Source organism: Alosa pseudoharengus, unplaced genomic scaffold (assembly GCF_046254945.1).
Source record: "Alosa pseudoharengus isolate Yale_2024_CS ecotype anadromous, Long Island Sound unplaced genomic scaffold, YU_APseudo_1.1 YU_APseudo_1.1_scf_14, whole genome shotgun sequence".
Lineage (NCBI taxonomy): Eukaryota > Metazoa > Chordata > Actinopteri > Clupeiformes > Clupeidae > Alosa > Alosa pseudoharengus.
This window is the reverse complement of record NW_027468609.1, coordinates 26,077,617-26,103,587: the sequence shown is the minus strand read 5'-3', so window position 1 is coordinate 26,103,587 and position 25,971 is coordinate 26,077,617. Positions and strand designations below refer to the sequence as shown.

The following is a 25,971-nucleotide window of genomic DNA, read 5'->3' as shown; positions in this document are numbered from 1 at the left end:
CCTATTGCATTTGTTATAATAACAAATCACTTTTTGTCATTAGTAAAATTGTGATAGACAAATTTGACTAATTATCAACAAGAATTAAGTTGATCACTTCAAGAAGAAAGTTTTGACACTTGCAGATTTTGGCCAATGGACCGCTGGTATGAAATTAAAAAAGCTTACTCCATCTTGAGCATGCGCGGTGCACGTGCAGGCATTTAAATATAGGGGTAAAGCTTCAAACTTTTACTGAGTAGTAAGCGGCTGAGGCGTTCCCTCCTTGTACAAACATAATGTTGACTTGGGTGCTTACTACCACTGCAACTGGATTATTGACGCTCCTGGCTTTTCAACGGATGTTTTACCCTTACTTTTGGGATGACTTGATGTATTACTTAAAACTACGAAAGGTCGGGGTGGCCGTGAAGTCACGGATGAAGAGCGGGGTTATCACCTATCTCGACTGTTTTGTTAACCAGACAAGGACAACTCCTGGCAAACCGTTCATCGTTTTTGAGAGTCAAGTTCTGACTTACCAGGACGTTGATGTAAGGAGCAACAAATTTGCAAACGTGTTTAAAAACGAGGGAGGATTGAAACAAGGAGACATTGTTGCACTTTTGATGAGCAATGAACCAGATTTCATATGCGTTTGGTTTGGACTGTGCAAACTGGGCTGTGAGGTCGCGTTCCTCAATTTTAACATCAAATCCAAGTCTTTTCTTCACTGTTTTCAGAGCTGTGGGGCAAACACACTCGTCGTAGGCTCAGGTATACGACATTAACTTGCGCTTGCATAGCCTATAGCTTGCATATGTGACGCAGGGCTGGTTCTACTCCCTCTGGTTCAAACCAAGGTAGTGTTAGCCAGTTGTCAATCATGTAAATAGTGCTCCACGTATCTAACGTGTCGCAAGTTGCAGCCTATGAAAATGACATTTGTACAGGTCTGTTAAATCATGTGCTACGAGTTATCTATATGTCGGTAGTCATTTTAGGTTATTCCAAGCTGACATCGTTCTTGTAGCATATTTGTCGTATTATATTCCTCTTTAATTATCGGGTTGCGCAATCAGGATTTTTTACACTAACGTTTACGCTACAGATGTTGCAAACAACAGCCTACATTTCCATAGAGTAGGCCTAGGCTACAAGCAGCACGCATATATTTATAACAAATGGCCTAATTGCAAATATGTGATGTGAATAATGTAAGCCAGCAGTCCTAAGACAAAAGTTATGGATAGCCATCTGTTTCCTGATATCATTCAATAGGGCCTATCACTTATTTTATGCTCAGAAGATAATTTCCATGATATAGGCTAACTTATGTCAAGTGTCCTCGTTGGAATTTGTTCCTATTCTTATCATACTTCACACCATCTATGAGGTGATATCTGGGGTTAAAGGTAGGCTACACGTTTAGGGCCCCATGTCTGGTTTTCTCGGTAGCGACTCGCTACGTCTATGCTATGCTAGGTGAACGATTCGTTTACCATCAAATTGGCTTGGTAAACGTTGCATAGGTGAAAATGTTGTATAGTGTTCCTTTAACTTTTAAAAGGTGTGTTTGAATTACACTGGAGATCAGAGTAGGGTGTGTTCAACCAGAGGTAATTTACTTCTGGCCAGAGTAAGAGACCCTCTACGCAGTGTCCATTGCACTTATTCCAGGGTTCAAAATACTCCAATTTACTCATTACATAGTAGGCCTAGACCCTTTCAGCAATAAAAACAAAAACAATGCTTGAACGTTCTATTTGGGTCCCAATCTACTTCCTCTGCATTAAAATAACATATGGAATGTTAAAACGGAAGCCTTGTGGGGCCAACTATGATGCTGATAATGGAACTCTCTTGAAAGGGTCTATACTGAACTTGCCTCACTCGTTTTCCCCCAGAGTAATGTCTCTTCCCCCCTGTGTTGTCATTCTGTCCCGACTCCCAAGAGTGCATTAGAATGGGCAAAAAACATCTTTATTGGGTATTTTGACAAAATCGTAAGTAGGCTACGTCTTCCTCTTTTCTCAGATTTGGTTAGCTCCCGAAAAGATGTACTATCTAGCCTGAAGGACAATGGGATTGAGCTGTGGGTTACAGACAACAGCTCGTCGGTGGAGGGTTTGCGCACGTTACTGGACAAAGTGGAAGAGGCTTCGGGTGAAGCCCAGCCGCCCTCGGAAAAGACCATGGCTACGCTCATGTCAAACTTCCTCTTCATCTTCACCTCGGGAACCACAGGTAGGCCAGCATCCAAAGTTCCAAACCCGCTAGACAGTGTTTAGTCCCTCCTTCTGAGGGAAGCACTCACAGTCATTTGGCCTTTGGCCATTGCCCACACCTCTGGCAGTTATACTGCCTTGTTTTACCCTCTTCATTCAACTAATTAAAGTGCCAGGGGAAATTAAGCCACTGAAATGCCCATAATGTTTTTTTGGTTTTTGGTTTGAAGGAATGGACTCATGGTTTGTAGTTCATCCAGATATCCATGGACTGTGATAGGGTTTGAATCTAACAAAATGCTAACATACACGGTGGTCAGTTTCTCTTACACTAATGAGAAGTCCTGTCTGGAAAACTAATATTTAGCAGTACAGTGGTGTTTTTTTTCTGGATGTTTCGAATTGTGTAATGTACTGCAAATTCAAATGGTGTTGACACCCTTGCCTGCAAAATCCCAGCAACATCTTGCAGGCCCCACAGAGAGTTCCAGCAAAGTTATGCATGCTTAGCATGTGCGTAAAACATGCATTAAACACATCTGTCTCACAATTACTAAAGTCTGGCACAGAGAAAGGACACTTTTAACAGCTTTGCTCAACACCCATATAAGTCACTCAATGTGCTGTCGCGAGGCGAACCAGCATCCTTAGAGAGCTGTAATTTGCCATGTCAGAAACAATCCACTTGGTTTTATGAAGGGGTAAATGTGTTCTGGATTAACAGCATGGCCACTTCCTTTTGTCTCCAGTGCCAGTTTCCCACATGGCACTGGGCTCCCAAAATCAAGGCGGATTTGACAGGAATACAATAAATAGCCATGTGTGAATGTAAGTGCTCCTGGTGCTGTTGGTCATTTTAGACACTGTTATTTTGACCATAAAAGCTGATTTTGCTGTCTTATCTGATCTGCTCAAGGCATGGTTGGAAATAACTTAATGGTAGTGGTAGTAGTAGTAGTAATAGTAATGCTGGTTTTTATTTTGTGTTTGTTGTTAATTTAAATCCTAGTTGTACTCCAGTGTACACTTATTTCACTATCTCTTTATCAAATGGGCCCTGGCCAAGAAGGCAGCACGCAAAAAGACAAAAGACAACATTGACCAACGGGAAAACAGCAATGACAACAATATAAAAATCGAAATGCAAAAATGAAAGTGAAACAATATCAAATTTGAATAGAAGAACCGACAGAGTCATAGAATTGATTAAGAAATGCCTTACAAGTAATGAGATGAAAAGCTCCTGTTTTAAGTGTTTCTGCTGCTCGTTCCATGCAGTTGGAGCACTATCACTAAAGGCTGCCTCGCCAAACGACTGATCGTATCGTTAGCCGGTTTTTTTTTGTGTGTTTTTTTTGTCATTCATTCAAATCATATAATTTTACTCCAATGTGTAGGCCTACATTTAAACTGTAAGTCCTTCATCAGTTAGCCCGTAGAGTACACTCTTCTAAACTCACTCTGTAGCATTTATAAGAGGCTTTTATGTGTCCTCATTCAGCGGAACTTTCTGTTGTTATTTCCTCAGGTCTCCCTAAGGCTGCCCGTGTGAGTCACATCAAAGCGGTGATGTGCATGAGTTTCCTGCGTTTATGTGGAGCTGCAGCCAATGACAATATCTATGTCACACTCCCCCTTTACCACATGTCTGCCTCCCTTCTTGGCATTGGGGGTTGCATCGAGCTTGGTAAGGAATAACGCATTTTGAAGAAAGATCAAGCGCTTTGGTAAAATAATGGTTGAAAACATTGACATGGCTAAACACTAAGAGCATCTGGAATATTGTCTTTGTAGCTATCCACAGACTATCCACAGACTGTCTATGTCTTAAAAATTAGAATCCAAAACTTCACAAATACTCGTTGCAGAATCACATGCGAGATAATCAAAACTCAAAACAATGTGCTTTGAAGAATTAAGCTTTTCTTTCTTTGAAAGCTCTTTTTGGGCAGTATGTGTTGTTAAAAGTAAAACATTGATTTGAACAAAGACTTTGTGTAGTTTTAGAGAGGTGCTTCTTTCCCATGGCATCGAATTCAGCTTAACCTACAACCCTATAAAAAGTTGGCTGTGTACTCTCACTATAGGATATTTTTAGCTACCGCTTTAGAGGGGAAAAAAACAAGTCCAAGTTGCACAATTCCTGGAAATGCCCAAGCATGCCCCGGTTGTAGTGGTTGTCTGATAGCTACATTTCAAGGCATGACTTGCAGGCAGAGCAGAGACTGTAAAAATGCATTGTTTTGAGCAAGCATCTACAGTATGAGTAAAAACACATGGAACCTACCCAGTTGGATTGAGGTGGTTTGTGAAAATCTTTGTTATATATGTAATATGTTAACATATACAAAAAAAATCATACAATATTAGTATATATATAGTAATTATGTAATAAATAATTAAAAAATTTTGGGAAGGTTTCACATAGATCCTCACTACTCCTAATTGGTGGTAAAAAGTGATGATAAAAACAAAACAAACCTGTTTATTTCTCCCACAGGAGCCACTTGCATACTCAAGAAAAAATTCTCTGCAAGGCAGTTTTGGAAAGACTGCCAGAAATACAATGTGACTGTCTTCCAGTACATCGGAGAGCTCTGTCGGTACCTGATCAATCAGCCTAAGGTAAATCACAAACTTCTCATGATGTACTCCTTATTTCAGAAAGCAAACAGACTTACTCCTTTTTATATTCATGCTATGTCTAGTACTTCAATTTGTAGTTAGAATAATTTCAACAATACAGTCAAATTGAAATTCAACTAAATAAAATAACACTTGCTTGGCTTGTGCTGCTTTTCTCCCTTGAAATCTCCATCAGTATCACACACTTCTACTGTATGAGTAGCTGGATTTAAATCTAATCTGCATTCTGATATTACTAATCTGGTTATAATCCCTGTTAGACCGCTGAAGAGACTGCGCACCAAGTCCGAATAGCAGCGGGGAGTGGCCTGCGAGCTGATGTTTGGAGAGAATTCGCCAAGCGCTTTGGCAAAATCCATATCCGTGAGGCCTATGGTATGACCGAGGCCAGCATTGGCTTCCTCAACTACACTAATGAAATCGGACCCATTGGCCGTGCAAGTTATTTCAACAAGGTAAGTCTGAGGTGGTTTTCTGCTCCCACGGCTTTCGCTTGCATCAGATCCTGACTTTGGGTACACACCCTTCTTTGGATTTGACCAAAAAGCTATGTTTGTAGCTAAATGTACACTTCTTGTCTAGTCTTTACTGGAAAACAAAAATGTTTTTGAATAAAAATGTCACATTGGGAAAAATATAAACATAAACAAAATATGGTCTTCAGTCTATGGGTTTTTGTCATGTACTGAATTACGTTAATGATTTTGTAGCATTTTACAATACTTACAGTATATATTTGCTGAATGATTCATTTTAAGCATATTCATATTAATCATATTGTGTACATTGCTGTGTGACCGTGCATATACGGTTATTCCCAGAGGAACTCGCCCTTTGACTTCCTGAAGTGTGATCCCAACACATATGAGCCAATCCGCACAGAATCAGGAAGATGCATAAGAGCAAAGAAAGGTGAGTAGAGATCTTGGCTGTGTCTGAAACCGCATACTTCCGTCATCACACTGCTAGTGTGCACTGAGCGCTTACTTGCATTGTGCCCACTTTTCGATGGTTAGTATTGTCCCAGTATCTGCACTATATACTTAAACTAAGTATTTGAAGTATGCAAGTAGGTGGTTTGAGACATAAGTGACCACTGTTCAGTGAAATTACAACTTGTAGATGGCTCTGTCTATAATACGTCTATAATATGATGGTCCCCTATCACTGCATACGGATTTCTTCAAGTTAAAGATCTTGAACATAAATGACAGTTGCTATGGGCTGAAAGAGTGCAGACAAATATTAGCCTAGTAGTGATGTGAAATCGGTCAAACCAAACAACCAGAGATGGTCCTGTCACTTACTGCGTCATCTGCTGTTTTAAGGGGAAACTGGTATTCTTGTGGCCCCTGTCTCTGGCATGAACCCTTTCCTGGGGTACGCCGGCAACAAGGAGATGTCCGAGAGGAAACTGCTCCGGAATGTCTTCCAGGAAGGGGATGTGTACTTCAACACTGGTGACCTGATGCTGCAGGACCACAGGGATTTTGTGCACTTCCGAGACCGCATTGGAGACACATTCAGGTACAGTTTATTTTTCATTTGTTCTTTTGGGATATTGATGAAATACGCACCTCAGTGTAGGGTACTCAAAGCCTCCTTGATGCAAGTCCGCTGTTGACTGGTTATTATGTAATATTGTACACACAAGCTTGCTCTCATGCCTATTTCTCAGTATTATTCAAGTCTTTGATGTCACTGACCACAAATTGCCCCATGGTCAGGTTAGAAACGGAGAATCCTATTCATGCCTGACCAGGGCCTGTGGGGTTTCAAAGTAACCAAAACCACTAAGCAGGGCTTTCAATTTGACAGCAAAAGCTCTCCCAACAAATCCAGTGCTTTCCTCTGTTTCAGGATACTCTCAACAGCCATAATATTTCTTTGTTTGATACTGTAGCTCTTGATAGAGCTCCAAAAATTTACATTTTCTACTTTAATTGATTTGGTTTCCCCTTCACTCAATCTAGTTCTAAGATCTGTTTTATAAGAGATCTTCTCAGAGACTGCTTACTTTTATGAATGCCTTAAAGAGAATTTGACATACTGGAGACTGCATGTACACTGATAATTATAGGGTTTACATAAACCAGAGTACTTTTCAAATGGTCCAACGCTGGAGAAATTCATTGCATGGTCTACATACAGCTGCAGAAGAACTTACAGTAAGTCTGTATTAATTGATATACCATTTGAACGTTCTTGTCTTGGAAGTGATTTCAGGACAGAGTACCTATTGAACAGAAAAGCAATATCTTTACAGATTATTCAGATTGAAATTTTGGATAGAATATTAAATCAGAAACACGTTGTATAGAGGGTTTAAAATGAGATCCAGAATTCCAGATGGCTAGAGTGGATTTTCTCAGTTTAGGAAGGCTCTGTGCTGGTAGAATAATTTCTCAAACTAAATTTCCCACCAGTCCTCCACTACATGTCTGCATATATATTTTGTGAGTGAAACAGATATTTTATAGTATCCACTCTGCGGTGTAGTAGTCCAGAGAGCAGTGAGTGTTTAAACAGGTGACCAAGTGATCTCTGTTCAAGCTCTTCTTCCTTCGTCTCTCCTCTTCTCTCTCTCTCTCTCTCATCTCTCCTCTCCTCTGAACAACTCTCATCTGTATCTGCCATTTCACTCTCCCTCCTTTCCCTTAATCTCTCCATCCCTCCCTCCCATGAAGGCCCATATATTTCCCAGGGTGGACATTTTGCATGTTGTGCCCCCTTTTCCCTCATTGTGCGCCCCCTCTCTACATTGCCACCCTCGGCCTCGGGTGACCCTCCCCATTGTTGAGCCCCCAACTGCTCTGGCATGCTGGCAGAGATTGATGCTCCGGCCGTGCCATTCGTCACAGCCGCCGACATTCCTGCCACCTTCCAGTAGCCACTCTCCCCCTGCTGTGGCTCCCTAGACTCAATACCCATATGAATTAACACCATCTAAGTTGTAGCAGAGCACACAAAGAAGAAAACTCACCCAAGAGAGAGCTGGGTTTTTTTTTTTTTGGTCCCTGCTGGCTGTTGGCACCCTAGCGGAAGAAGTGTTGGCTTGGACTAAACGGCATTGGCAGGGGCAACTGAAAGAGGCCAAGAAACCAGGCCACCGCAGCCATTCACAAAAACCACCCAGACGCAGTGACGCAGGACCCCCACCCTCTTAAAGTGGCTAAGGAAGGGTGTGTGTGTGTGTGTGTGCATGTGTGCGCGCCTGTGTGTGTGTGTGTGTGTGTGTGTGTGTGTGTGATGAGGGGAAAAAGCTCCAATTACAGCCTAGAGGACTCGATAGTTTGGCCTTGGCCCCCCTCCACCCCGCCGTTCCTAGTTGAAGGGGCTCCATTGGAACCGGTTACCATGACGAGAAGATTAAAGAGACAATAGGTTCATTAGTGAAGCCCTGCCATTGGGTCAAAAGCTTGCGTCTAAGCGAGGAGTCTGGGAGTGCAGGGTCACAATGTGGTCGTTTGTCTTCTGGCTGTCTGGCAGGTAGCGAGCGCTGATGGTGTGACGCAGAAACTGCGTGCCGATTAGGTGACGTATGAGTACAGCACGGTGATTTGTGGAGAGGATGTGGATTTGAAGAGCACTGCATTAAAAATTCCTCAAGAATGAGTTCAAGAGGTTTTTTTGGTGCTTCTACTATTGAGAGGCTGGTGTTGTAGCATTTGTTTTCTGACAGAACTGAGAAAGTGTGTGTGTATATATATATATATATATATATATATATATATATATATATATATATATATATATACATATATGCATGTATGCATGTAAGGGTATGACTCGTTTGTAACCAGCCAGCATTCTCTTAGATGTCTTGTGTTTTTTCTTAAATTTCTGTTCTGTTCTTTTTTGTTGTTGCCATTTGTAAGAATAGAGGCCACAAACAATCACAGACTAAACTAATTATATCAACTCTGGATGCACCAAACATTATTACTATTAAGATATACAGTACATGTCCTGGTGTGAATGATTAAAACCACACGTGTTTGTTGTTAGCCCTCTAAACACTACAGTATGTAAGGGAAGGTGTGGTGTTGTGTGCAAATACCTTGTCACATGCCGAAGCATTGGATAGAGCATAAAAGCACCCTGGAAGCCACTCAGCAGCTGAAAGCATGCAATATCATCCGAACATTTTTTATATTCTTAGCTGGGATCAATAGCCCTTTAGCCCACAAATGTAATTATCCAATCTTCATATTTTTTATGTTTATCAAACATAAATGTTTTTGTTTTAAAATAATCATTCCAGAAATCCGTGGTTACTAACAAAATAAGAACAAATAAGAACAACCCGTGGAATAAGAACAAAAAAAAGAGGTCATTTGTTCATATATCTCAAGAAATGAAACTAAAAATGAAATCCGCACGAACACAGAGTTGTTTTCTGTTCTCGCTCTGTCTGTCTTCTTGGTCTTAGCCTGTGCTGTCACTTTGGGAATATAGCGAATAGTGAATTAGGGCAGTGCATGGATTGTTTCTCTGTCTCCTCATACTCCCTCTTTTCCCCCAAGAGAAGCAGTGCTACACTCAGCTGTTTCCCCTCACACTGTCGTCCCCTCACTCTAACCCTGACTATCAGCACCATCTAGTGGTGAAGGACACAGAGCTAGTGGACGAGCAGCCAAGCATAAGATCTCCATTAAGCTTTGGAATCAGAGAAGCTGTGGGCTTCAAACAGAGAAACTGCGCCAACCATATCAGAGGAAATAATCAGTTTATGGTGTAGTGCTGCTAAGAAAATATGAACTTTTCCCCTGAAAGAGTTGTGCAACATCAGAAATTGTTCCTATGAATGTGAAATTAATAGAACTTAGTTCTTGTAAAATGTAGCCAGAGGCGATTAAGAGGTATTGAATGTTGGACCTGTGTGGGCTGACTGGGCCGTCCTTGTGTGTCCTTCAGATGGAAAGGTGAGAACGTTGCTACAACTGAGGTGTCCGAGATCCTGGGAGGTCTGGACTTTGTGCAGGATGTGAATGTCTACGGCGTGTCAGTGCCAGGTGTGTAAAACCAGCCTTTTAAAGACCAGTAGCCAATATCCTCTGTTTTTGTAGTGTTCACTCAACAGATTGTCTTTTGTGCTAAATTCATCTTTAGTTTTAATTCTGTCTGAATGCACTGTTTTTGCAAAGGTGTTAAGTTGTCATGTAAGACCCAGTGGAGTAAAATAGCATAGAAAACTACCTGTAGAAGACAGCTGTTTTAGCAAAACACATTTCCAGTCTTACACACATTTCTACCAAAACATGAAAGGTTTAAGTCACACATTACATGTGGTATGCCTTTGTCATTCCTTTTCTATCAGTATCTTGAGATAGAGAAGATTTAATGTTTCTTTTTTCAATAATAGGATATGAAGGCAGAGCAGGTATGGCAGCCATTGTCCTGAAGCCCGACCAAAAACTGGATGGTAGGAGATTCTACAGCCATTTGGTTCAGAATCTTCCAGCATACGCATGGCCATGGTTTCTAAGAGTGGAGGTAAATGCAGAAAATCATTCATAGCTGCAATATGTATTTTAATAATGTAAAGTCATAGTCTTTTAATGTTTTTATCTAATACATTTCTTAGTCAGTGGTAACTAGTATGTTATGGTTTAACTCAGCGGTTCCCAAACTTTTTTCCCCGTTTACCACCCCCACCATCTGACACATAAAAAACATTAACACATTCCATTGACGCATTCTAGGCATCATGTTTAATTAGCCGCCCTATATGATAACAAATAACAAAATCAAAATGTGCAACTGGTCTATGAGCTCTCACACTAAAAAACAGTGTGGAGAGCAACATTATGAAACACAAAGAACAAAGAGAACATAGGCTTATCATTTTGAACACCTTTGGACATTGATGGGGGGCTGGTGACGTCACGCGAGTAATAAATAGACCATAATAACTTAGAAAACATAGTAGCACAAATGTTTCTTTTGACGGCACAAATCGGCACAAACCTAGCACAAATGATTGAGACCATTTTGGGAAGATTTAGACATTGATGGGGGGCTGGATGACGTCACACGCGTAACAAATAACATGGAATATCTTTAATAACATAGTAGCACAAATGTTACTTTTAACGGCACAAATGAGCACAAACGTAGCACAAATGATTGAGACTATTTTGGGGAAATTTGGACAAGTATGGGGGGCTGAGTGACGTCACTGGCCAGAAAATGTAAAGTTTAATTACCTAAAACCTTTAACAGCACAAACGGTCATTTTTACGGCACAAACTGGCACAAACATAGCACAAACGAATAGCAGTGTTTTTAATCATTTTTGAATAACATGGGGGGCCAGCTTCAAGCAGGTCTTTTCATCTCATGTACCCCCTAGTGGAAGCTTACCACCGGTGGTACACGTACCACAGTTTGGGAATCCCTGTTTGAACTTATTGGTGGACATTAATATCCCTTTCAGTTGCAGGTGTTTGGTTAGCTGTAGCATTCTCTAAATGTTTTACCGGTACTTTAGTTGAAGTAACATTTTCTGGTGGCAGCATGAAGTTTTACAGATGCTGCGGTGTCACACTATAAACAATCCAGATGGGAACATGTCCTGATCTCTTTTCTGTTCCCATGCCATCCTCAGACATCCATAGATGTCACAGAGACTTTCAAGCAGCAGAAGGGGAAACTTGTCCAGGAAGGATTTAATCCTGAGACTGTCCAAGACCCACTCTACTTCCTGGACAGTTCCCAGAAGGACTACATGCCTCTCACTCAAGCTGTATTTGATGACATTCTCTCAGGCAAGATACGACTGTAGCCCACAAGACATGGAAGTGGTAACAAACAAAGAGACATTCCTCAGCCAATAGTAGTCAAGTACTATTCTGAATCACCTTTTTACAGACAGAGGGCAGTGTTTTCACTGTTCGCATTCAATACTCATTGAGAATCCGCTAACAAGTGACTAGAGTGGATATGGCTATTCTTGTTCAACTGCAATGTTATTTTTTTTTTTGTGCAACATTATATGAAATAGTCTTTAAAGTAGGCATTTCATACATTCCTTCGGAAAGTTACATGCATGTGCTTCAAACTGACAGACTGTTGGTCTCTTTTTGAGCACATAGCTTTGACCCTTTCGGAGAACTTTTGAATCCTTTTGATTCAAGCGATCTAAAGTGATTGTTACTTATATAGTGACAGTGGCATGTTCAGGAGCATGAACATGGCTTGGTGGACACAATCACTCCAGACACACTGGTTCGTCTGTTTTGGTCATCTGCACTGATTTCAAATCTCAGGCTTCAGTACATCAGATACATTTCAGTGAAATGGCATTCAGCATTTAAAACACTACATTACAGGTATATTCATTTTATGTTATGTGTTGTGATTGTGTGTTGCTATATGTATGTAGCATATAGCATCTTAGATTTTATATTAAAAAAAATATCAGACATGTTTAGCAGTTAATAAGATTATGGTTTTGATAGAAACACCCTTACGTCCAGTTTGTGTCATGGTGGATTTGTTTTTTAATTATTGACAGTAATATAAACTCAATCAATATCGATATTAAGACAGTGTGCTAGCAGTGTGCAAATCCTGAATATGCTATGAGTGTATAGTAGTACCCAAAGCCTTTCTGTCCAAAACCTAAAGTGAAGATATTCCAGAGCTAATGTAAAGGAATGAAATTTGACTAAATTTTGTCAAAATGGTTTTAAGATTACAGACAACGATCCCATTGTTTGGGTATTGCATATTTTATACCTAACAGAGGTAGGTGTAAAGGTAGGTGGATGTGTTGAGTTTTATGAGGCATTTGGGTGGAATTCTGATGCGCATACACCTTACTAGCCGATAGACCATATAAGCTATCAAGCTAACATTATGTTATTGAAATACTTAGTTGTAAAAGTGTGCAATACAAGTAGTCTTGACTGTACCCAATATTAATGGGAAGAGAAATTAAGGCTTTTGCTCTCAACCGCTTGGGTGGTATGAAAATAACAGATTTGTGTAAATGCCCATGTAGTCTGTTGGTCATGACAAGGAGAAAATCTGATTCTCAGCAAACACAAATGAAATGGACATACAGTACATCTAATGTGATAATATTTACTTGGACTGTAATGTCTATTAAAATACTGCTTGTTTAAAAACACTATTGTGCCCAGTTTGTTTTCTGTGTAGGCCTACAGTTCTGTGTAATTTATGCTATAGGCACCTGCAGACATTTTGCAGTTATACACTTAAAAATGTGCTCAGATTTGTGAGTTTGTTTGGTGCAGATCTGCATTTTTCGGCTAGCTATATCTACCATAGGTAGATGATGTGTTCTGTGTACCCGGGGATAGAGACAGGACTGACTGGAGATATGGATGCTCCAAAAATTATACTTGAATGGGAAAAAAAGTATATCCTAATGTCCTTCAAAGTCAATATTGCATATGGTACAAACCTATTCTATGCAATGTTGGTATTATTACCTTGGTCCAGTTTATGTCCTGTTTGTTAAAGATATAAAATGATTTTGTTTTCTAGGCTTCCAGTACTTTGAGTTACACTGGGGTTTCATTTGGTGGGCTGTCATGCATTTTTCACTCATGTCCTCTAGAGGTCAGCTAAAGACATAGTTTTCACAGACTGTGTCTGTGAAGTATAAGACTTAATGTTAGGATGACATGAGAAGGTGGGGGAAGGCTAAATGAAATGTTGTGTAATTACACTCACAGTTTATTTGACGCGTTATAATCATATATAACACTTCCCGTTGACTTTCTAATTAAGAGATGGTAAGGATGTAGCTCAAAGGCGCTTTTTCGGTGCGCACCTTCAATTCAACCCAGGGTAGGCTACAGCCACCCAAATGTTTGAAGCCTAGCTTTATAGACATGCCAGAGGGTTGGCAAAACGGATCGCAGTGAAAAAAGGGCAAATTACACATTCCGTTTATATACAGCAAGAGCAATGTATGGGTGGATGAATTCAGCAGTGTGAACTGGGTTAACTATCAGACTACCGACCACCCACACCGTTCTGTGTTTTAGTATTATTTTTTCGGATAGCCTATCTCGGAATTTACAGTATATTTCTCGAAATTGTTTGCCCTAAATTACCTGACGTCCAGCCTTACATATTTCTTTATAATGAGGTTTGGATGTTACCCAACATACGGTGCCATAAAAAAACGCCTTCTACGCTGCTTTAAGGACAAGTCAAAAGTACGTCACTCAACTGCGGTGCATACATAAACATGACGGACACGTGTAGAGAATTCTCCAGGGGTCAGTTATCTGGGAGGACGTATTTGTCTGTCCAGCCATCAGCATAGCCTGTAGGTGCACCGCGGACGCTGACTGCTGCGACTTGCGCACCATCTGACACCAGGAGCACACGCACAACCACTGGAGCCTCTTCTCCACGCACTGTGCAGCCACCGCGTTTGAACCTCCGCTCTTTTCCGCTGTTGTGTTGTTAGAGTTTTTCCGAATCTGCACTCTCTGGATTTTAGACTTACTGCTTGCCATGGCTGGATGGACATTTTTCTGACGAAGGGAATGCAAATCTTATGTTTGCCGTTATTTTGTTGTTTACTTCGGTCGTACATTCGCAAACCCTATTACGTTGGGATTTATTGACAGAAAATGGACTTTTTCTAGCCAGTTGAACTTTTACGCACGATTTTTTAGTAGCGTATCAAGTTGAATATTGGTCAATTTGAAATTTAAAACAAACATTCATGGTGTGGATAAAGTGGACCATGGCATTCGTACTCGGATATGTGAGTTTGTTGGGTATTTTGATGAATACTGTTATGGGACAGATTCCTGAGAATCACGGGAGGACTCAATATGATGGTTCTGCATCAAGTAGCAGGGTACGCAGACGTGGAAAACAAGATGCGCTAACAGGGTAAGACTGGGTAAAGTTTTTCAGATGGAGTTTCTGACTTAGAGAGACAGTAAATTAATACATTACATCTATTTACCTGTCAAGTATAACTCAACACATTGGAAACGAATAAATCCTGTGCTATATATCTAAGCATTTCTGTCGCACTTTTGTTCAAAGTATGGGATCTGTGCGTATAGTTAATTTTGAATTTAATATCATATATTTAAGATAATTAGAATAAGGATATGTATGATGAACAGCACCTGATGAGATGGGCAGGAGAATTAAATGTTGGCTGTGTATTTACATGGTCTAAGTTGTTTTATGAAAGTTTTCAATGTCATTGTTTGGTGCTGTCCAGTTTTCCAGGGGTTGAATAATTAACAGTTGTTCATATTATTTATGTATTACCTCTGCTGCATTGCACTCAGCCATGTAAGTAGAAGCACTTGCCTGACTCTTTTTGCATGGCGCCATTTGTTTGTGTTGACCTCACATAAAAGACAGTATCAAGGATGCTGTCAATAAATTACTGTACTTCAAACTCAACCTCAAGGCTATTCCTAGTTGATTAATGTGTCAGTTTGTAACCAACACGGCATATCCTAACTGTTTTACAGACCAAATGTGTGTGGATCTCGTTTCCATTCCTACTGCTGTCCAGGCTGGAAAACGTTGCCAGGGGGCAACCAGTGTATCGTGCGTAAGTAGTGCACCAGATGTGGTCTATAACAAACTCTCTCTCTCCATGAGTTGGTCAGTGTGCCATGTCACCCCGCGCTCAGAACTAACAATGTTTGCGCAGTTTGGGGGGGGCTAAATGGAATGCATACTGCCAGACATCACATTGCCATAGATTTCTTTAACTGATGCATTTATCCAAAGTGACATACCATTCATACTATTCAAGCTACAGTTTAATTAGAAACCTTAGAGTAACAATAAATAGTACCTTTACATAGAAATATAGGATAACCATTAACCCTCTGTAGTCTTGTACAGGTAAATGTATATACTGTAGACATGGGTTACTAGAAAGTAATGTCTCCTCGAACAGCTTCCATAAAGGTTAGCTGGCTGTCATGCTCTTATTACAATTCAAGTGCTCCTGTGACTTAGACCTGAATAGCCCCACACCTTATCTTCCCAGCTGTCATTGCTCACACATGTTCTGCGTTTGATGTTGATGTTGTCTTGTCCCCTTCTTCCCCCCTCCTAGCCATATGCCGTAACAGCTGTGGAGATGGTTTCTGCTCACGTCCCAACATGTGCACTTGTCCAAGTGGTCACATTGCCCCAACCTGTGCGACCAAATCCCGTAAGTCCTCCTCCTTCTTAAGCGACCCCATGAAAACTGCTTTCTTAAGACGAAGCCACAGAGCACGCTTATGACTTTTTTTTTTTATCCCCCTTTGGAGTCATTTGACTGGAATCCCCATAGTTAGAGAATGGGAAATTAATACTGTTGACTCAACAGAACATCATCCAGACGAAAAACAAATAAAAATATGCTAAGCTTTGCATTCTGCGGTGATGAGGATCGTAGATCTTGAGCAGAGCCCATTCTTGTTTGAAATTGCATAAAGCCTTATCTTGTATTTCCTTTTTTTAATGTTTCCCACATTGACTTTCATTTTAGACGTTCAGTTTTGTTATTTGACATTGCTCCCTGTATGTCCAGCTCAGCAGTGCAGTATCAGGTGTATGAATGGCGGAGCCTGCGCAGAAGACCACTGCCAGTGCCCGAAGGGATACACAGGAGCCCATTGTGGACAACGTAAGTGAAGCATCCCTCCATCTTTCACTGCCCAAAACGCTGAATGGCCATTCACTGTGTCACAATAAACTGCAGACACATCTATCTTATAGCTGGCATGCAGTAATCTGTCAAGAAGAATGTCACTCCTAAGAGGAAAGTAGACTAAATACTTACTTTTCCGTTTTTCTAGATTTTTCACTTCTGGAATTCTAACTGTCTATCCTAGATGGTCTCACATCTCATCTCTCAACTGAAAATGACAGGGCTAGTCTATATACTGTATAATATTTTATGTTGTATATGTTTCCATACGTCATAGTTTGAGATTCACTCTTCAGATGTTCCAAATACTCTAAAAAGCTTTTCCATAACCCCCATAGACCCCTAAGGGTGCGGTCGCGACTTGTCAGTCTCTCGCCGAGACGAAGGCCCTCGCCTCCATCAGGGGTCTTGCCCTGCCATAAAGCGCAGGGGCCCGTAATTCTCAGCACCTCTCCACTTGCCGTGGGGGCCTCGGCCCCACCGGACTCTCCCCCCTCCGTCTGACCTGCGTCTCTCAGGCATCCGCGGGTCACCTGGAATACTCTAATGGGTCGCAGCACCAGCAGGCTCAAGGTGGCGTAAATCATCGGCAAGTTGCAGTTTACCGTGCAAGGGGACGACAGAGATGATAAGTGGAAGGAAGAGTGAGAGGGAATTGGGGGGGGCGGGGGTTTAGAAGTGGACAGACAAGTTGAAGGTCCAAAAAATTAAAATCTCTTCTGGCGCTTCGCTCAGACCTCAACTCAGCAAGTGTCGAATACACAGAGTCGGGGCCGGTGTGATTTATCATCTCAAACCCGAAGCTTTTTGGCATTCGATGGAAAAAGGCGAGGATGAGAGCCGGCCGAGCTGTTTTTGAGCGTTCCAGTTTGCCTGTTAAGGGAACTCGTGGAGCTCTGGTTGAGTGGAAGAACTGGATGTAATGACCTTTTAATCACTTAAACAGCTCGAGGATCTTCTTCAGTGTTGGCAGTTGACATGACCCCATACGATGAGTTGCTTTGTCCAAATAAATGTAATGGAGATCACAGCTCTCAATTAAAAAGATGAGTTTCTTCCACCTCCTAAATGGCTGTTTCCCAGACCATTTATCATAGTGAAGACCGACGTTCCGAATTCTCCATCAGTTTGCCATTAGCATTGGACATGCTTGTAGGCCACAAACTATTTACTCACAATCAGTATTTGACAAACATTTTCCTACGTCAAAGCGTTTTTTTAAAAATTGTTGGTGACGTTTGTTGGCGTATTTGTGTGTAAACCTCCACCATGTGTATTGTGTTTGTGCTGTTCTATCTGTGTGAGACTAACGAGCTGGTGTCTGGGCCTTGTGTTCCCTTTCCCTCCAGCCGTCTGTGAGAGGCAGTGCCATAATGGTGGGCGCTGCATCGGGCCGAACCGGTGCGCCTGTGTCTACGGCTTCACTGGGCCCCAGTGTGAGAGAGGTAAGGGAGAAGCTCTGTGTGGAAAGTCTGTCTCACTGTTATGTCTGCGAGGGGGATGGAGTGTGTGTGTGTGTGTGTGTGTGTGTGTGTGTGTGTGTGTGTGTGCGCGTGTGTGAAGGGGCGTATGGTTGGGGTGGGTGGGGGGTTTCTGGTCTTTCGTTGCTGTTGCCTGGGCCATGTCACGTGGGACTGCAGACTGCCTGCCTGCCCCTCGCTGTATCTTCATGAAGGAAGTGACTAACTCAGAAAAGGGGTGGGGGGCAGGGGGGAGGCAGGGAGGGAGAAAAGACAGAAAAAGAAAGGAAGGGAGAGGAAGCTGGATCATGAGAAAGAAGTAGGGATAAAGTAGTGAGAGATGTTAGTCTCCCTCTGTCTTTCTCTCTTTCTCTCTGTGTGTGTGTGTGTTTGTGTGTGTGTGTATGCAAGAGAAAGAGAGAGAGAGAAAGAAAGAGAGAAAGAAATGAGACAGAGGGAGAAGTAGAGGCAGGGCCACGTGATAGAGCCTCTTCTATTTCCTCTCATTTCCAAAACATGTGCGCCGGACTCTTACCATCTGCACCCCTGTACCTGCTTCAGTGCTCTTACTCATGTAGCCATCTAGCACTCAAGTCCCTCTCAGCTGCCTGGTGGAGCCACTGAGCGAGAGAGAGATTTGTGTTAAAGATGTCACTTTTTGTTGATACGTGGTGACTGTTTTCCAATCAGAAAAAGAGTCTGCATGCATTTTTGATAGTTAAAATGGAAAATGACTTGACGCGTTGGAAAGAAGCTGGCTTCATTTGCACACTACAATTTATTTGTCTGCTAATGAATTCCTCAATTGATTTGGCCGTCTTGGGAGCACAGATGATGCTCGTCTTGGTGCATGAGGAGTTTGGGAGAGACGAACAAGTTTAGGAGATTCATCAGATGTATCACATAACCCCCCCCCCCCCACACACACACACACACACACATAGACACTCACTCACTCGCCCCCCTGCCATCTCAAAACCCTATTCCCTCCACCACCTCCCTAGACTAAGCCCCTGGACAGGGAGTCTTTTCCTCAACCCCACGGCGCAAGCCTAGCCTAGCAAATCACAGAGGGACGCCATGCAGACATCTTGCTGGCCCTCCCTGGTTGTGCGGACACACAGCAGTCCCAGGTGCGGTCTGCTGCTGCCGCTGGGTTCTATGTCAGCTCTTGGAGCCTCTGGGGTACCTCTGGGAAAGATATCAGACAGCGGACGCACACGCACACACATCACGAGGAGATGGAACCGACCAAGAACAATAAGCACTTGGTTCCAAGACAAGTGGGATGATTGGATGTGGGTGTGTGGAGACGTTTATCTAGTTTCCTTTAACTTGTCTGATGAAACACGCTGAAATGTGTATACCGGTACGTAGGCAGAGTCGTATTGGTCATGCTGTGTACTCTGACAAAACCATATTCCTGTGAGATTGCTGTTACAACCCATCCTGGGTCAATTCAGTGGCGGATCTGTTCAAATGGACATCATGCATGGGCTGTATGTAGACGTATATGATTGAAACTCATGTTCTGTAACATCAGTAAGGTCAGTCGCAGGACCCTTGCGTAAAGCTCTCGCCCTCTCACTCCCCCTGGACCGTCACCTGTTCGCTCACACACTTCACTTTCATTCTCCCTAGTTACCGTTGCCAAGCAGTCTGTTATGTGTTGTGCTGGTCTGTCATATGTTCACTTTTTAAATAGAGGGCCCCCATTTTGACAACCTGACTTAGAGGTCTTGAATAGGTAGTTTTGGAAAAAGGGAGAGAGAAAAAACCTGGACAGGCCTTGAAAGAGTAAACGTTTCCCTCCAACTGTCACTGAAACCCCCCTCTAATCAGAACAGAGAGGGGGGGCGAGGAATGTGTTTCAAGTCGCTGGGTCCAGCTGATTAAATCACCAGTTCGGGGGACCTGCGTTTCGACTTGAGACCAGACCACTGACAGCTGTGTGTCTTGACGTGTCATCGAGGATGTCACAGTTTGTCGCGCAGCAGAAGAAACTGCTTTGCCACCACTCATTAGTAGAAAAGCTGCTGATGTGTGGGTTATGCTGGGGTAGGGGCTAGTGGCCTGACAGGCTGTAATCTTTTCAAGGGTGTGTCTGTTTCTATGTGCAGAGACCTAGGAGTTTTACTGTCAGGGTGCTTTTTTCCTGATTGGTGTCGTCATGGAAACAAAAGAGTTTATGTTGGAAATGTTTTGTCATGTAAACAGAGCTCATTTCATGTGCTCAGTTCATGTATTGATCAAAGTTTGCTTGTACTTCCCCAGTTCCCTTTTAACTCCAGGGGACATTTCCCAATTAGCAGGCACTTGGCACTTCTCCACAGATTCTGCCACTTCCTGAAATGGGTGTGTTTGAAACCGCCAAGCGTTTCGCCGAGTGAAAATTCCATCGGTGGTGAAGATGAATTGACGAATCAAAGGCAGCCAGTCAGTCAGTCCATCTCGCTGTAGAGGGAGGTCAGTGGAGGCGGTGGGTTGGCGTGGGCTGGACTAGATAAAGGATAGGGGCTGGGAGGGGAAGACTCTCTTGCCTTATGAGTGCACCGCGAGCCGAAGCACACGGCTGGTCAGTAATGTGGAACACATGTGGAACGTGCCTGAACGAAGATGGAGAGAGTCTATCCGTGTGGAGGAGAGATAGAGGAGAGGAACGGAGCACTCAGGGTAGTAGGTCCAGCCAGCTAGCCAGTGAGCGCTTGGAGCTTCGGACTGACCAGACTCATTTCCTCCCCGGTCTCTGCCCATAGCAGGGCCCTGCTCCTGATGGAGTTGTCTGGAGATCCAGATTCAAAAGGCCTCAGTTTGAGGACTTTGTCAAGTGTCACAGACACTACTTTGTGTGCTGATCCTACACAGAGTTCATATAAGTTCTGCTTAATTGAGCGAGGTGTTTTTTCCATGACTATTTTTCCATCACCATTAGCAGAGACTGTATTTCCCATCATTACAGTATAAATAGCAGCATTGGTAAGCGCTGGATGTATTTGTTGTATTGTGGTGATGCGGGAACTTGTTCATTGGCCCTAGTGTCAATGACAGGAAGTAATCAGTATATGTTCTGCATCTCTCAGGATGAATGATTTGTACACTGATGCTGCACTAGTTGTGGGACTTTGTGAGTTCCAATTGTTTATGTCTCAAGATACTGTATACTTTACAGCTTTGCGACAGAGACTGTAGCGACTTTAAACCAGTCAGAAAAAATGTCATTTTAACGAATACATCACCCCGTTTATGCAAACTGTGGTCCCAACTTTACCATGTGATGATATTTATAGATGATCAAAGTAGCACAGAAACAGCGTGTTGTTGATTGCTGGCACAATGTACAGTTCATCTTAAGTAGCAGTAAACATACAGAGTGGTGAATGTGCAATGAAGTCTTTGCAATTAATTCCCCTTGTGATGCAACAAATGGAAATTAAATGAAAGGCAAATGTCTGTTGGCATCAACAAACCATGAATCAAATCAGTGCAATTATATAATACAAAAGCCTTTGGCTATGCTGTGTTTACACAAAATAAATAGGGATAATGGTGGGATCTTTTATTGTTGAAATGATCCTTCTGTTTGTCTGATGCTGCTGTTGCTTGAATCCTGTTGCTTCTATGTGAAAAGCAAGTGATTGTAGGCGGTTATAATGTAACTAAACCCTAAACAGTGGAGGGAATAGTAAATGACTGCGATTTCAGAGCTCTGAGCAAGCCATGTTTTCTAAATTTAGGTCGGCTTGCAGCCGGATGAGACAAACTGTTTGTGCTTGTGTGTCAGAATGGCCTTTCTCGCATGTCTGTGACAGATTGAGGATGATGTAGCTCTCTGTTTTTTTTGCCTTGACTCTCCTAACGCTAACCCTGAGGAAAAAGTGGTGAAGACGCATCCCAGCTCCACCCAGACATAGATCTTGTGTTCCATCAGTGGGACTTTTCTCTTGCTTCTGTCATTTCTTTCTTTGTACTGTGTCAAATTCACTTCAGACAACACCCGCTAGTCAGACAATGATTCATGATTGCCTTCTGATTGCCTGTTATTGGTGGTTGGCTTCTCTTGTTTCACTAAGGCAATATTTCCCATCCAATTTAGTCATTCTTATGTAGAACGGATAGAAGTTTGACAACTTCTCTAAGGAATCTCTTTAAATGCAGATATGTGTTGATATTTAAGTCCCATTAATTCTTTTTTATAACAATGTCACCATTGACTAAATAGCTTTGACATGATATTCACTAGGCTACTCCCCCATGCTGCCGCTTCTACTGACTTTGACAGACTTTTTTACCGAGTTGCAGTTTTGCTCAACATCACAGCTGTGGTTCCAATAACATTTGTGTAGCATTAGCCATGGGTGTCTGACACTGTGATATTAGGCCTTGGAAAGTACTAACTTGTTTTAATGACAGAAAAAAAACCCTGCTGAAAGCTAACATTGATTCATAGTGATGCCCACCCCTTGTCTTCAAGAGGTTGCTTTGCGGATAGATTCAATAACCAGATGTCAAAAACAAATATTGAACCAAATCATTCCACAGAAACAAACCGTGATGGATGAAGGTATACCCTTTCAAAACATATGCCCCACATTCCTTTATGTACCCTCACCTAGTGTTATATAAAGAAATATTGACAGTGGTCCTTTGATGGGAAAGACTGTAAGATGTGGGCCACACAAGTGTGCCTCTGAGGGATCGAAATCCTCCCAGTGTTCACTTTTCATCTAGAAAGTTCCTTTTTCCTATTAAAGGCTCTTAAGTGCTTTAGGGTTGAAGTCTTTAGCTCTAAAGTCTGGACAGTAATAATGAAGTGGGTTACAGGGAGATCCCATGCATCCAATCCTTTCCTATATTAGTGTGGAGGCCACAGAGTACTTTGCCAGGGGTATCGTGGCATATTAGTTGTATGGTGTAGGTTAAAATAGTCATTTGGGTCATGGTCAAGGATGGGATTTGATTGTTTAAAATGACCATGACTACAGACTACTTTTGGACAGTGTGTTCCTGACCCTAGCACAGATGCATAGCATGATGAAACCTGAAATTGGCTTTAGGCCTACTGTGCCACACATTTCTCTTGTTGCATAGCCTACCTCAGAGCTGCTCTGAAAGATCTCCTCCTGGTTGTTCTTACTGTATGAATGAACAGACATAGATGGCTGGATTTGCCAAATGGATGCATAACCCCCAAGCAGAGCCTATATTTAGCATTGTGCTCTTCCATCATTTCTAGGCTACTATTCTGCCACTCTCACTATGTCTTTGTCAATACTGTTAGCCTAACCACAGACCCAACTCGCTCTCCACTAATCCGCTCTAATCTTTAGCCGCCGTCTCTTCCATCTTCTGAAAGGCTCACATCCTGTCTTGACCGTCACATTGACGCGCACCACCAAACGTGGGGTCTCTGCGTGTCTTCTGTAAATGTTTATACCCAAGTTTTAAAAGCGACCGCGGAGAGCGACACAGACGGCGCTGCACGGCTGTGCCTGTCTGCAGCTGTATTTACCGTTTTGCTTAGCAATTTACAACAGTCGCCGCAGATGTGCACGCTTTCGGCGAGGCTAGCTTTTTACGAGGGTTTACTCGCTGAGGCCACAGGGATGATCCGCTCGAGGAGCTGAGGCACGGTTCAGTTAGGATGAGAGGGGGGATTCCACTGTACAAGCAAAGAGCCAGTCCAAAGGGGGGTATCCCAGGGTCCTAGGAATGGCGGGAATGATTTCTTAACTGCGAGCAATAACGCTCGTCACCACACTAAATCCGACTGCTTACATGCTTATTTTGAGTTTCATGATGTGTTTGTGGTGCTTTCCCCCGGCTGCAGCCAGAGGCTTTTAAGTCAAATATTTATTCGCTCAAGTGGATACTCGGTGTTTGAAGGTCTCCTTTTGAGCGAGACGTTCATCTGAATGAGGTGTTTTGCTTCAAAATTGACTTCACATGCTGACTTTTCTGTTTTGTTTATGTTGCTAAGTTATAAAAAAATTGGCTTTTAAATGATATATTTTCTGATTTTGGAGTCAGCATAACTCTCGTCTAGTCAGAATTTATTTGGTCTGGCTAGAGCACAAAACAATCACTCGTAGGGCAATCTTTCAATTGTAATCGATCCATATTGGAAATTGTTCACCTCATTCTCGCTCTTTCAGACACTTCTTTGGATGCCAAAATATGATATTTTCCTCTGTCTTCATGAACTGAATGTGTTATAAAATGGGTCACCATTCATGTCAATCATTTCTAATTCCTGTGTTAGACATTATGAATACTCACTCAAAGTGTAAAAGTTGAACTCCAGTGTCCAGTAAAGCCACCCACTTACCTACGGCTTCTGATTCTGTTGCCCTACAGACTACCGTACAGGGCCCTGCTTTACCCAGGTCAACAACCAGATGTGCCAGGGCCAGGTGAGTGGTATCGTCTGCACCAAGACGTTGTGCTGTGCCACCGTGGGCCGAGCCTGGGGCCACCCCTGTGAGATGTGCCCAGCCCAGCCCCAGCCCTGCCGCCGTGGCTTCATTCCCAACATCCGCACCGGGGCATGCCAGGGTACGTGCCACCAACCATATCTCTCCCATATGTTGGAACAATACATGCTGATAATGTAAAATAACTTCTTCTTGTTGCAAGAATGAAATTAGTCCCTCAAACCATTTTTATGTAAATGTTATGTAGCTCTTACTCAAAAGCAATATCATCACCTACAATCATCCTGATAGTTTCTATAAGCATAACATAATAATCTAGCACAATGCATTTGTAATACTCCACTGTTACATACTGTAGTCTTTGGCTTCCATGCTTTTCACCGAGGAGCCCAGGTCAGCTGACCTTTCACTATGTTCGATAAGCCAAACTTTAACAGGGATAGATTCTAATGGAAGGATTACTTGAATTCATGCAGTTGTTTCCAACTTTCCAAAATACATCACTTTGACAAAACCTTATCCAACCTGGGTAGACTCTTAGTCAAATATGCATCATAAATGATGTCCAAAACATTCCTGGTGAACTTTCCAAATGAAATGTTGTGTTTCGTTCCAAACAGCAGCCCTTATACCCAGCTCCAATGTATAAGTATAATAAGTCAGCAAGGCATGTTGAATAACATTAATTGAATAAAATCACATTGATATCTTTATATTTTTTGCACAGCAGTTTTATGCAAATTGAAGAAAAACACACTCTGTGGCAATGCCTTATCCCTCACTTGCTGGATTTTCTATGCGGTGACTAATGGCCCTTGCACATTGGTGCACTTCGCTTTCAACATTTGATTACTCAGATTCCATTGTTTTCAATACAATCCTGTACACCACCGCCAAACCCTTTCGGCACCGCTGTGTAGATTACGATTCAGCTTAACATCCATTGTTAATCGAATGCTTGTCAGGTGAACTTCGTCACGGGTGTGCGGGGAGCAATAAACAGAAAGAAAACAGAAAGTGTCTCATGTCACACTCAGGTTTGCACTTATATGCGCTGCGCTTATGAGCCACAGCAGTGCATCGTCCATCCAGATACTTGTGGATACTTCAGTAGCCGCTTTTGTCCCCTCGCGACCCTGCGGCGTTTGCTCTCATCCCGTATGCATTCCCCACGCTGGAGCCAGAGGGACAGGAAGTAAGCGAGGGGAGATTCAAAGAGGGCAGGCATAATAATACAGCCGCTCAGCTCCCCGAGTCGGGTCGAGCCCCAGCTCCAGACGAAAGGGGAAGTGGAGCAGACATCCATCCCGGTGCCATCAAGAACGTCTCAGAATCAGGGATCAGAGCAGCGAGCCGAGAAACTGGGCAGGAAGACGGCCGTGAGGCGGCCATTAGGACCTGGCGGGCGGGTGGGCGTGTGGGCGGGCGCGCAGCACGCAGCGTGCTCCCCTTTCCTGTGAAGGAGATGTGGAATTTGTGTTTAATACACCAGTGGTGTGTATGTGTGGGCCAGTGCCCGGCATATGGGCTGGCCGAGGAAACCTGAAGTGTGTCTG

At 42.6% G+C, this 25,971-nt stretch overlaps 2 protein-coding genes across 3 annotated transcripts in view; both read left to right on the top strand.

Annotated features, from left to right (window-relative positions):
• The first annotated feature begins 221 nt into the window (after window positions 1-221).
• LOC143123182 (long-chain fatty acid transport protein 3) lies at window positions 222-12,990 on the top strand. 2 transcript variants are annotated; one of them, XM_076284376.1, is made up of 10 exons: window positions 222-756; window positions 2,017-2,226; window positions 3,736-3,894; window positions 4,708-4,832; window positions 5,114-5,308; window positions 5,675-5,765; window positions 6,182-6,380; window positions 9,771-9,868; window positions 10,219-10,349; window positions 11,464-12,990. In XM_076284376.1, the coding sequence occupies exons 1-10, from the start codon at window positions 279-281 to the stop codon at window positions 11,638-11,640; spliced, it is 1,863 nt and encodes a 620-aa protein (XP_076140491.1). In that variant the 5' UTR covers window positions 222-278; the 3' UTR covers window positions 11,641-12,990. The 2 variants fall into 2 exon arrangements, with proteins under 2 accessions (XP_076140491.1, XP_076140492.1); XM_076284377.1 differs by having other exon boundaries at window positions 415-533.
• Window positions 12,991-14,345: 1,355 nt separating this feature from the next.
• The window catches only part of fbn2 (fibrillin 2), a 93,576-nt gene continuing 81,950 nt past the window's right edge, over window positions 14,346-25,971 (top strand). The window contains exons 1-6 of the mRNA XM_076284374.1: window positions 14,346-14,741; window positions 15,344-15,426; window positions 15,943-16,041; window positions 16,405-16,500; window positions 17,874-17,969; window positions 24,339-24,536. Of these exons, the coding sequence (XP_076140489.1) occupies window positions 14,569-14,741; window positions 15,344-15,426; window positions 15,943-16,041; window positions 16,405-16,500; window positions 17,874-17,969; window positions 24,339-24,536 (745 nt within the window). The 5' untranslated portion in view covers window positions 14,346-14,568. The remainder of the gene's footprint in view (window positions 14,742-15,343; window positions 15,427-15,942; window positions 16,042-16,404; window positions 16,501-17,873; window positions 17,970-24,338; window positions 24,537-25,971) is intronic.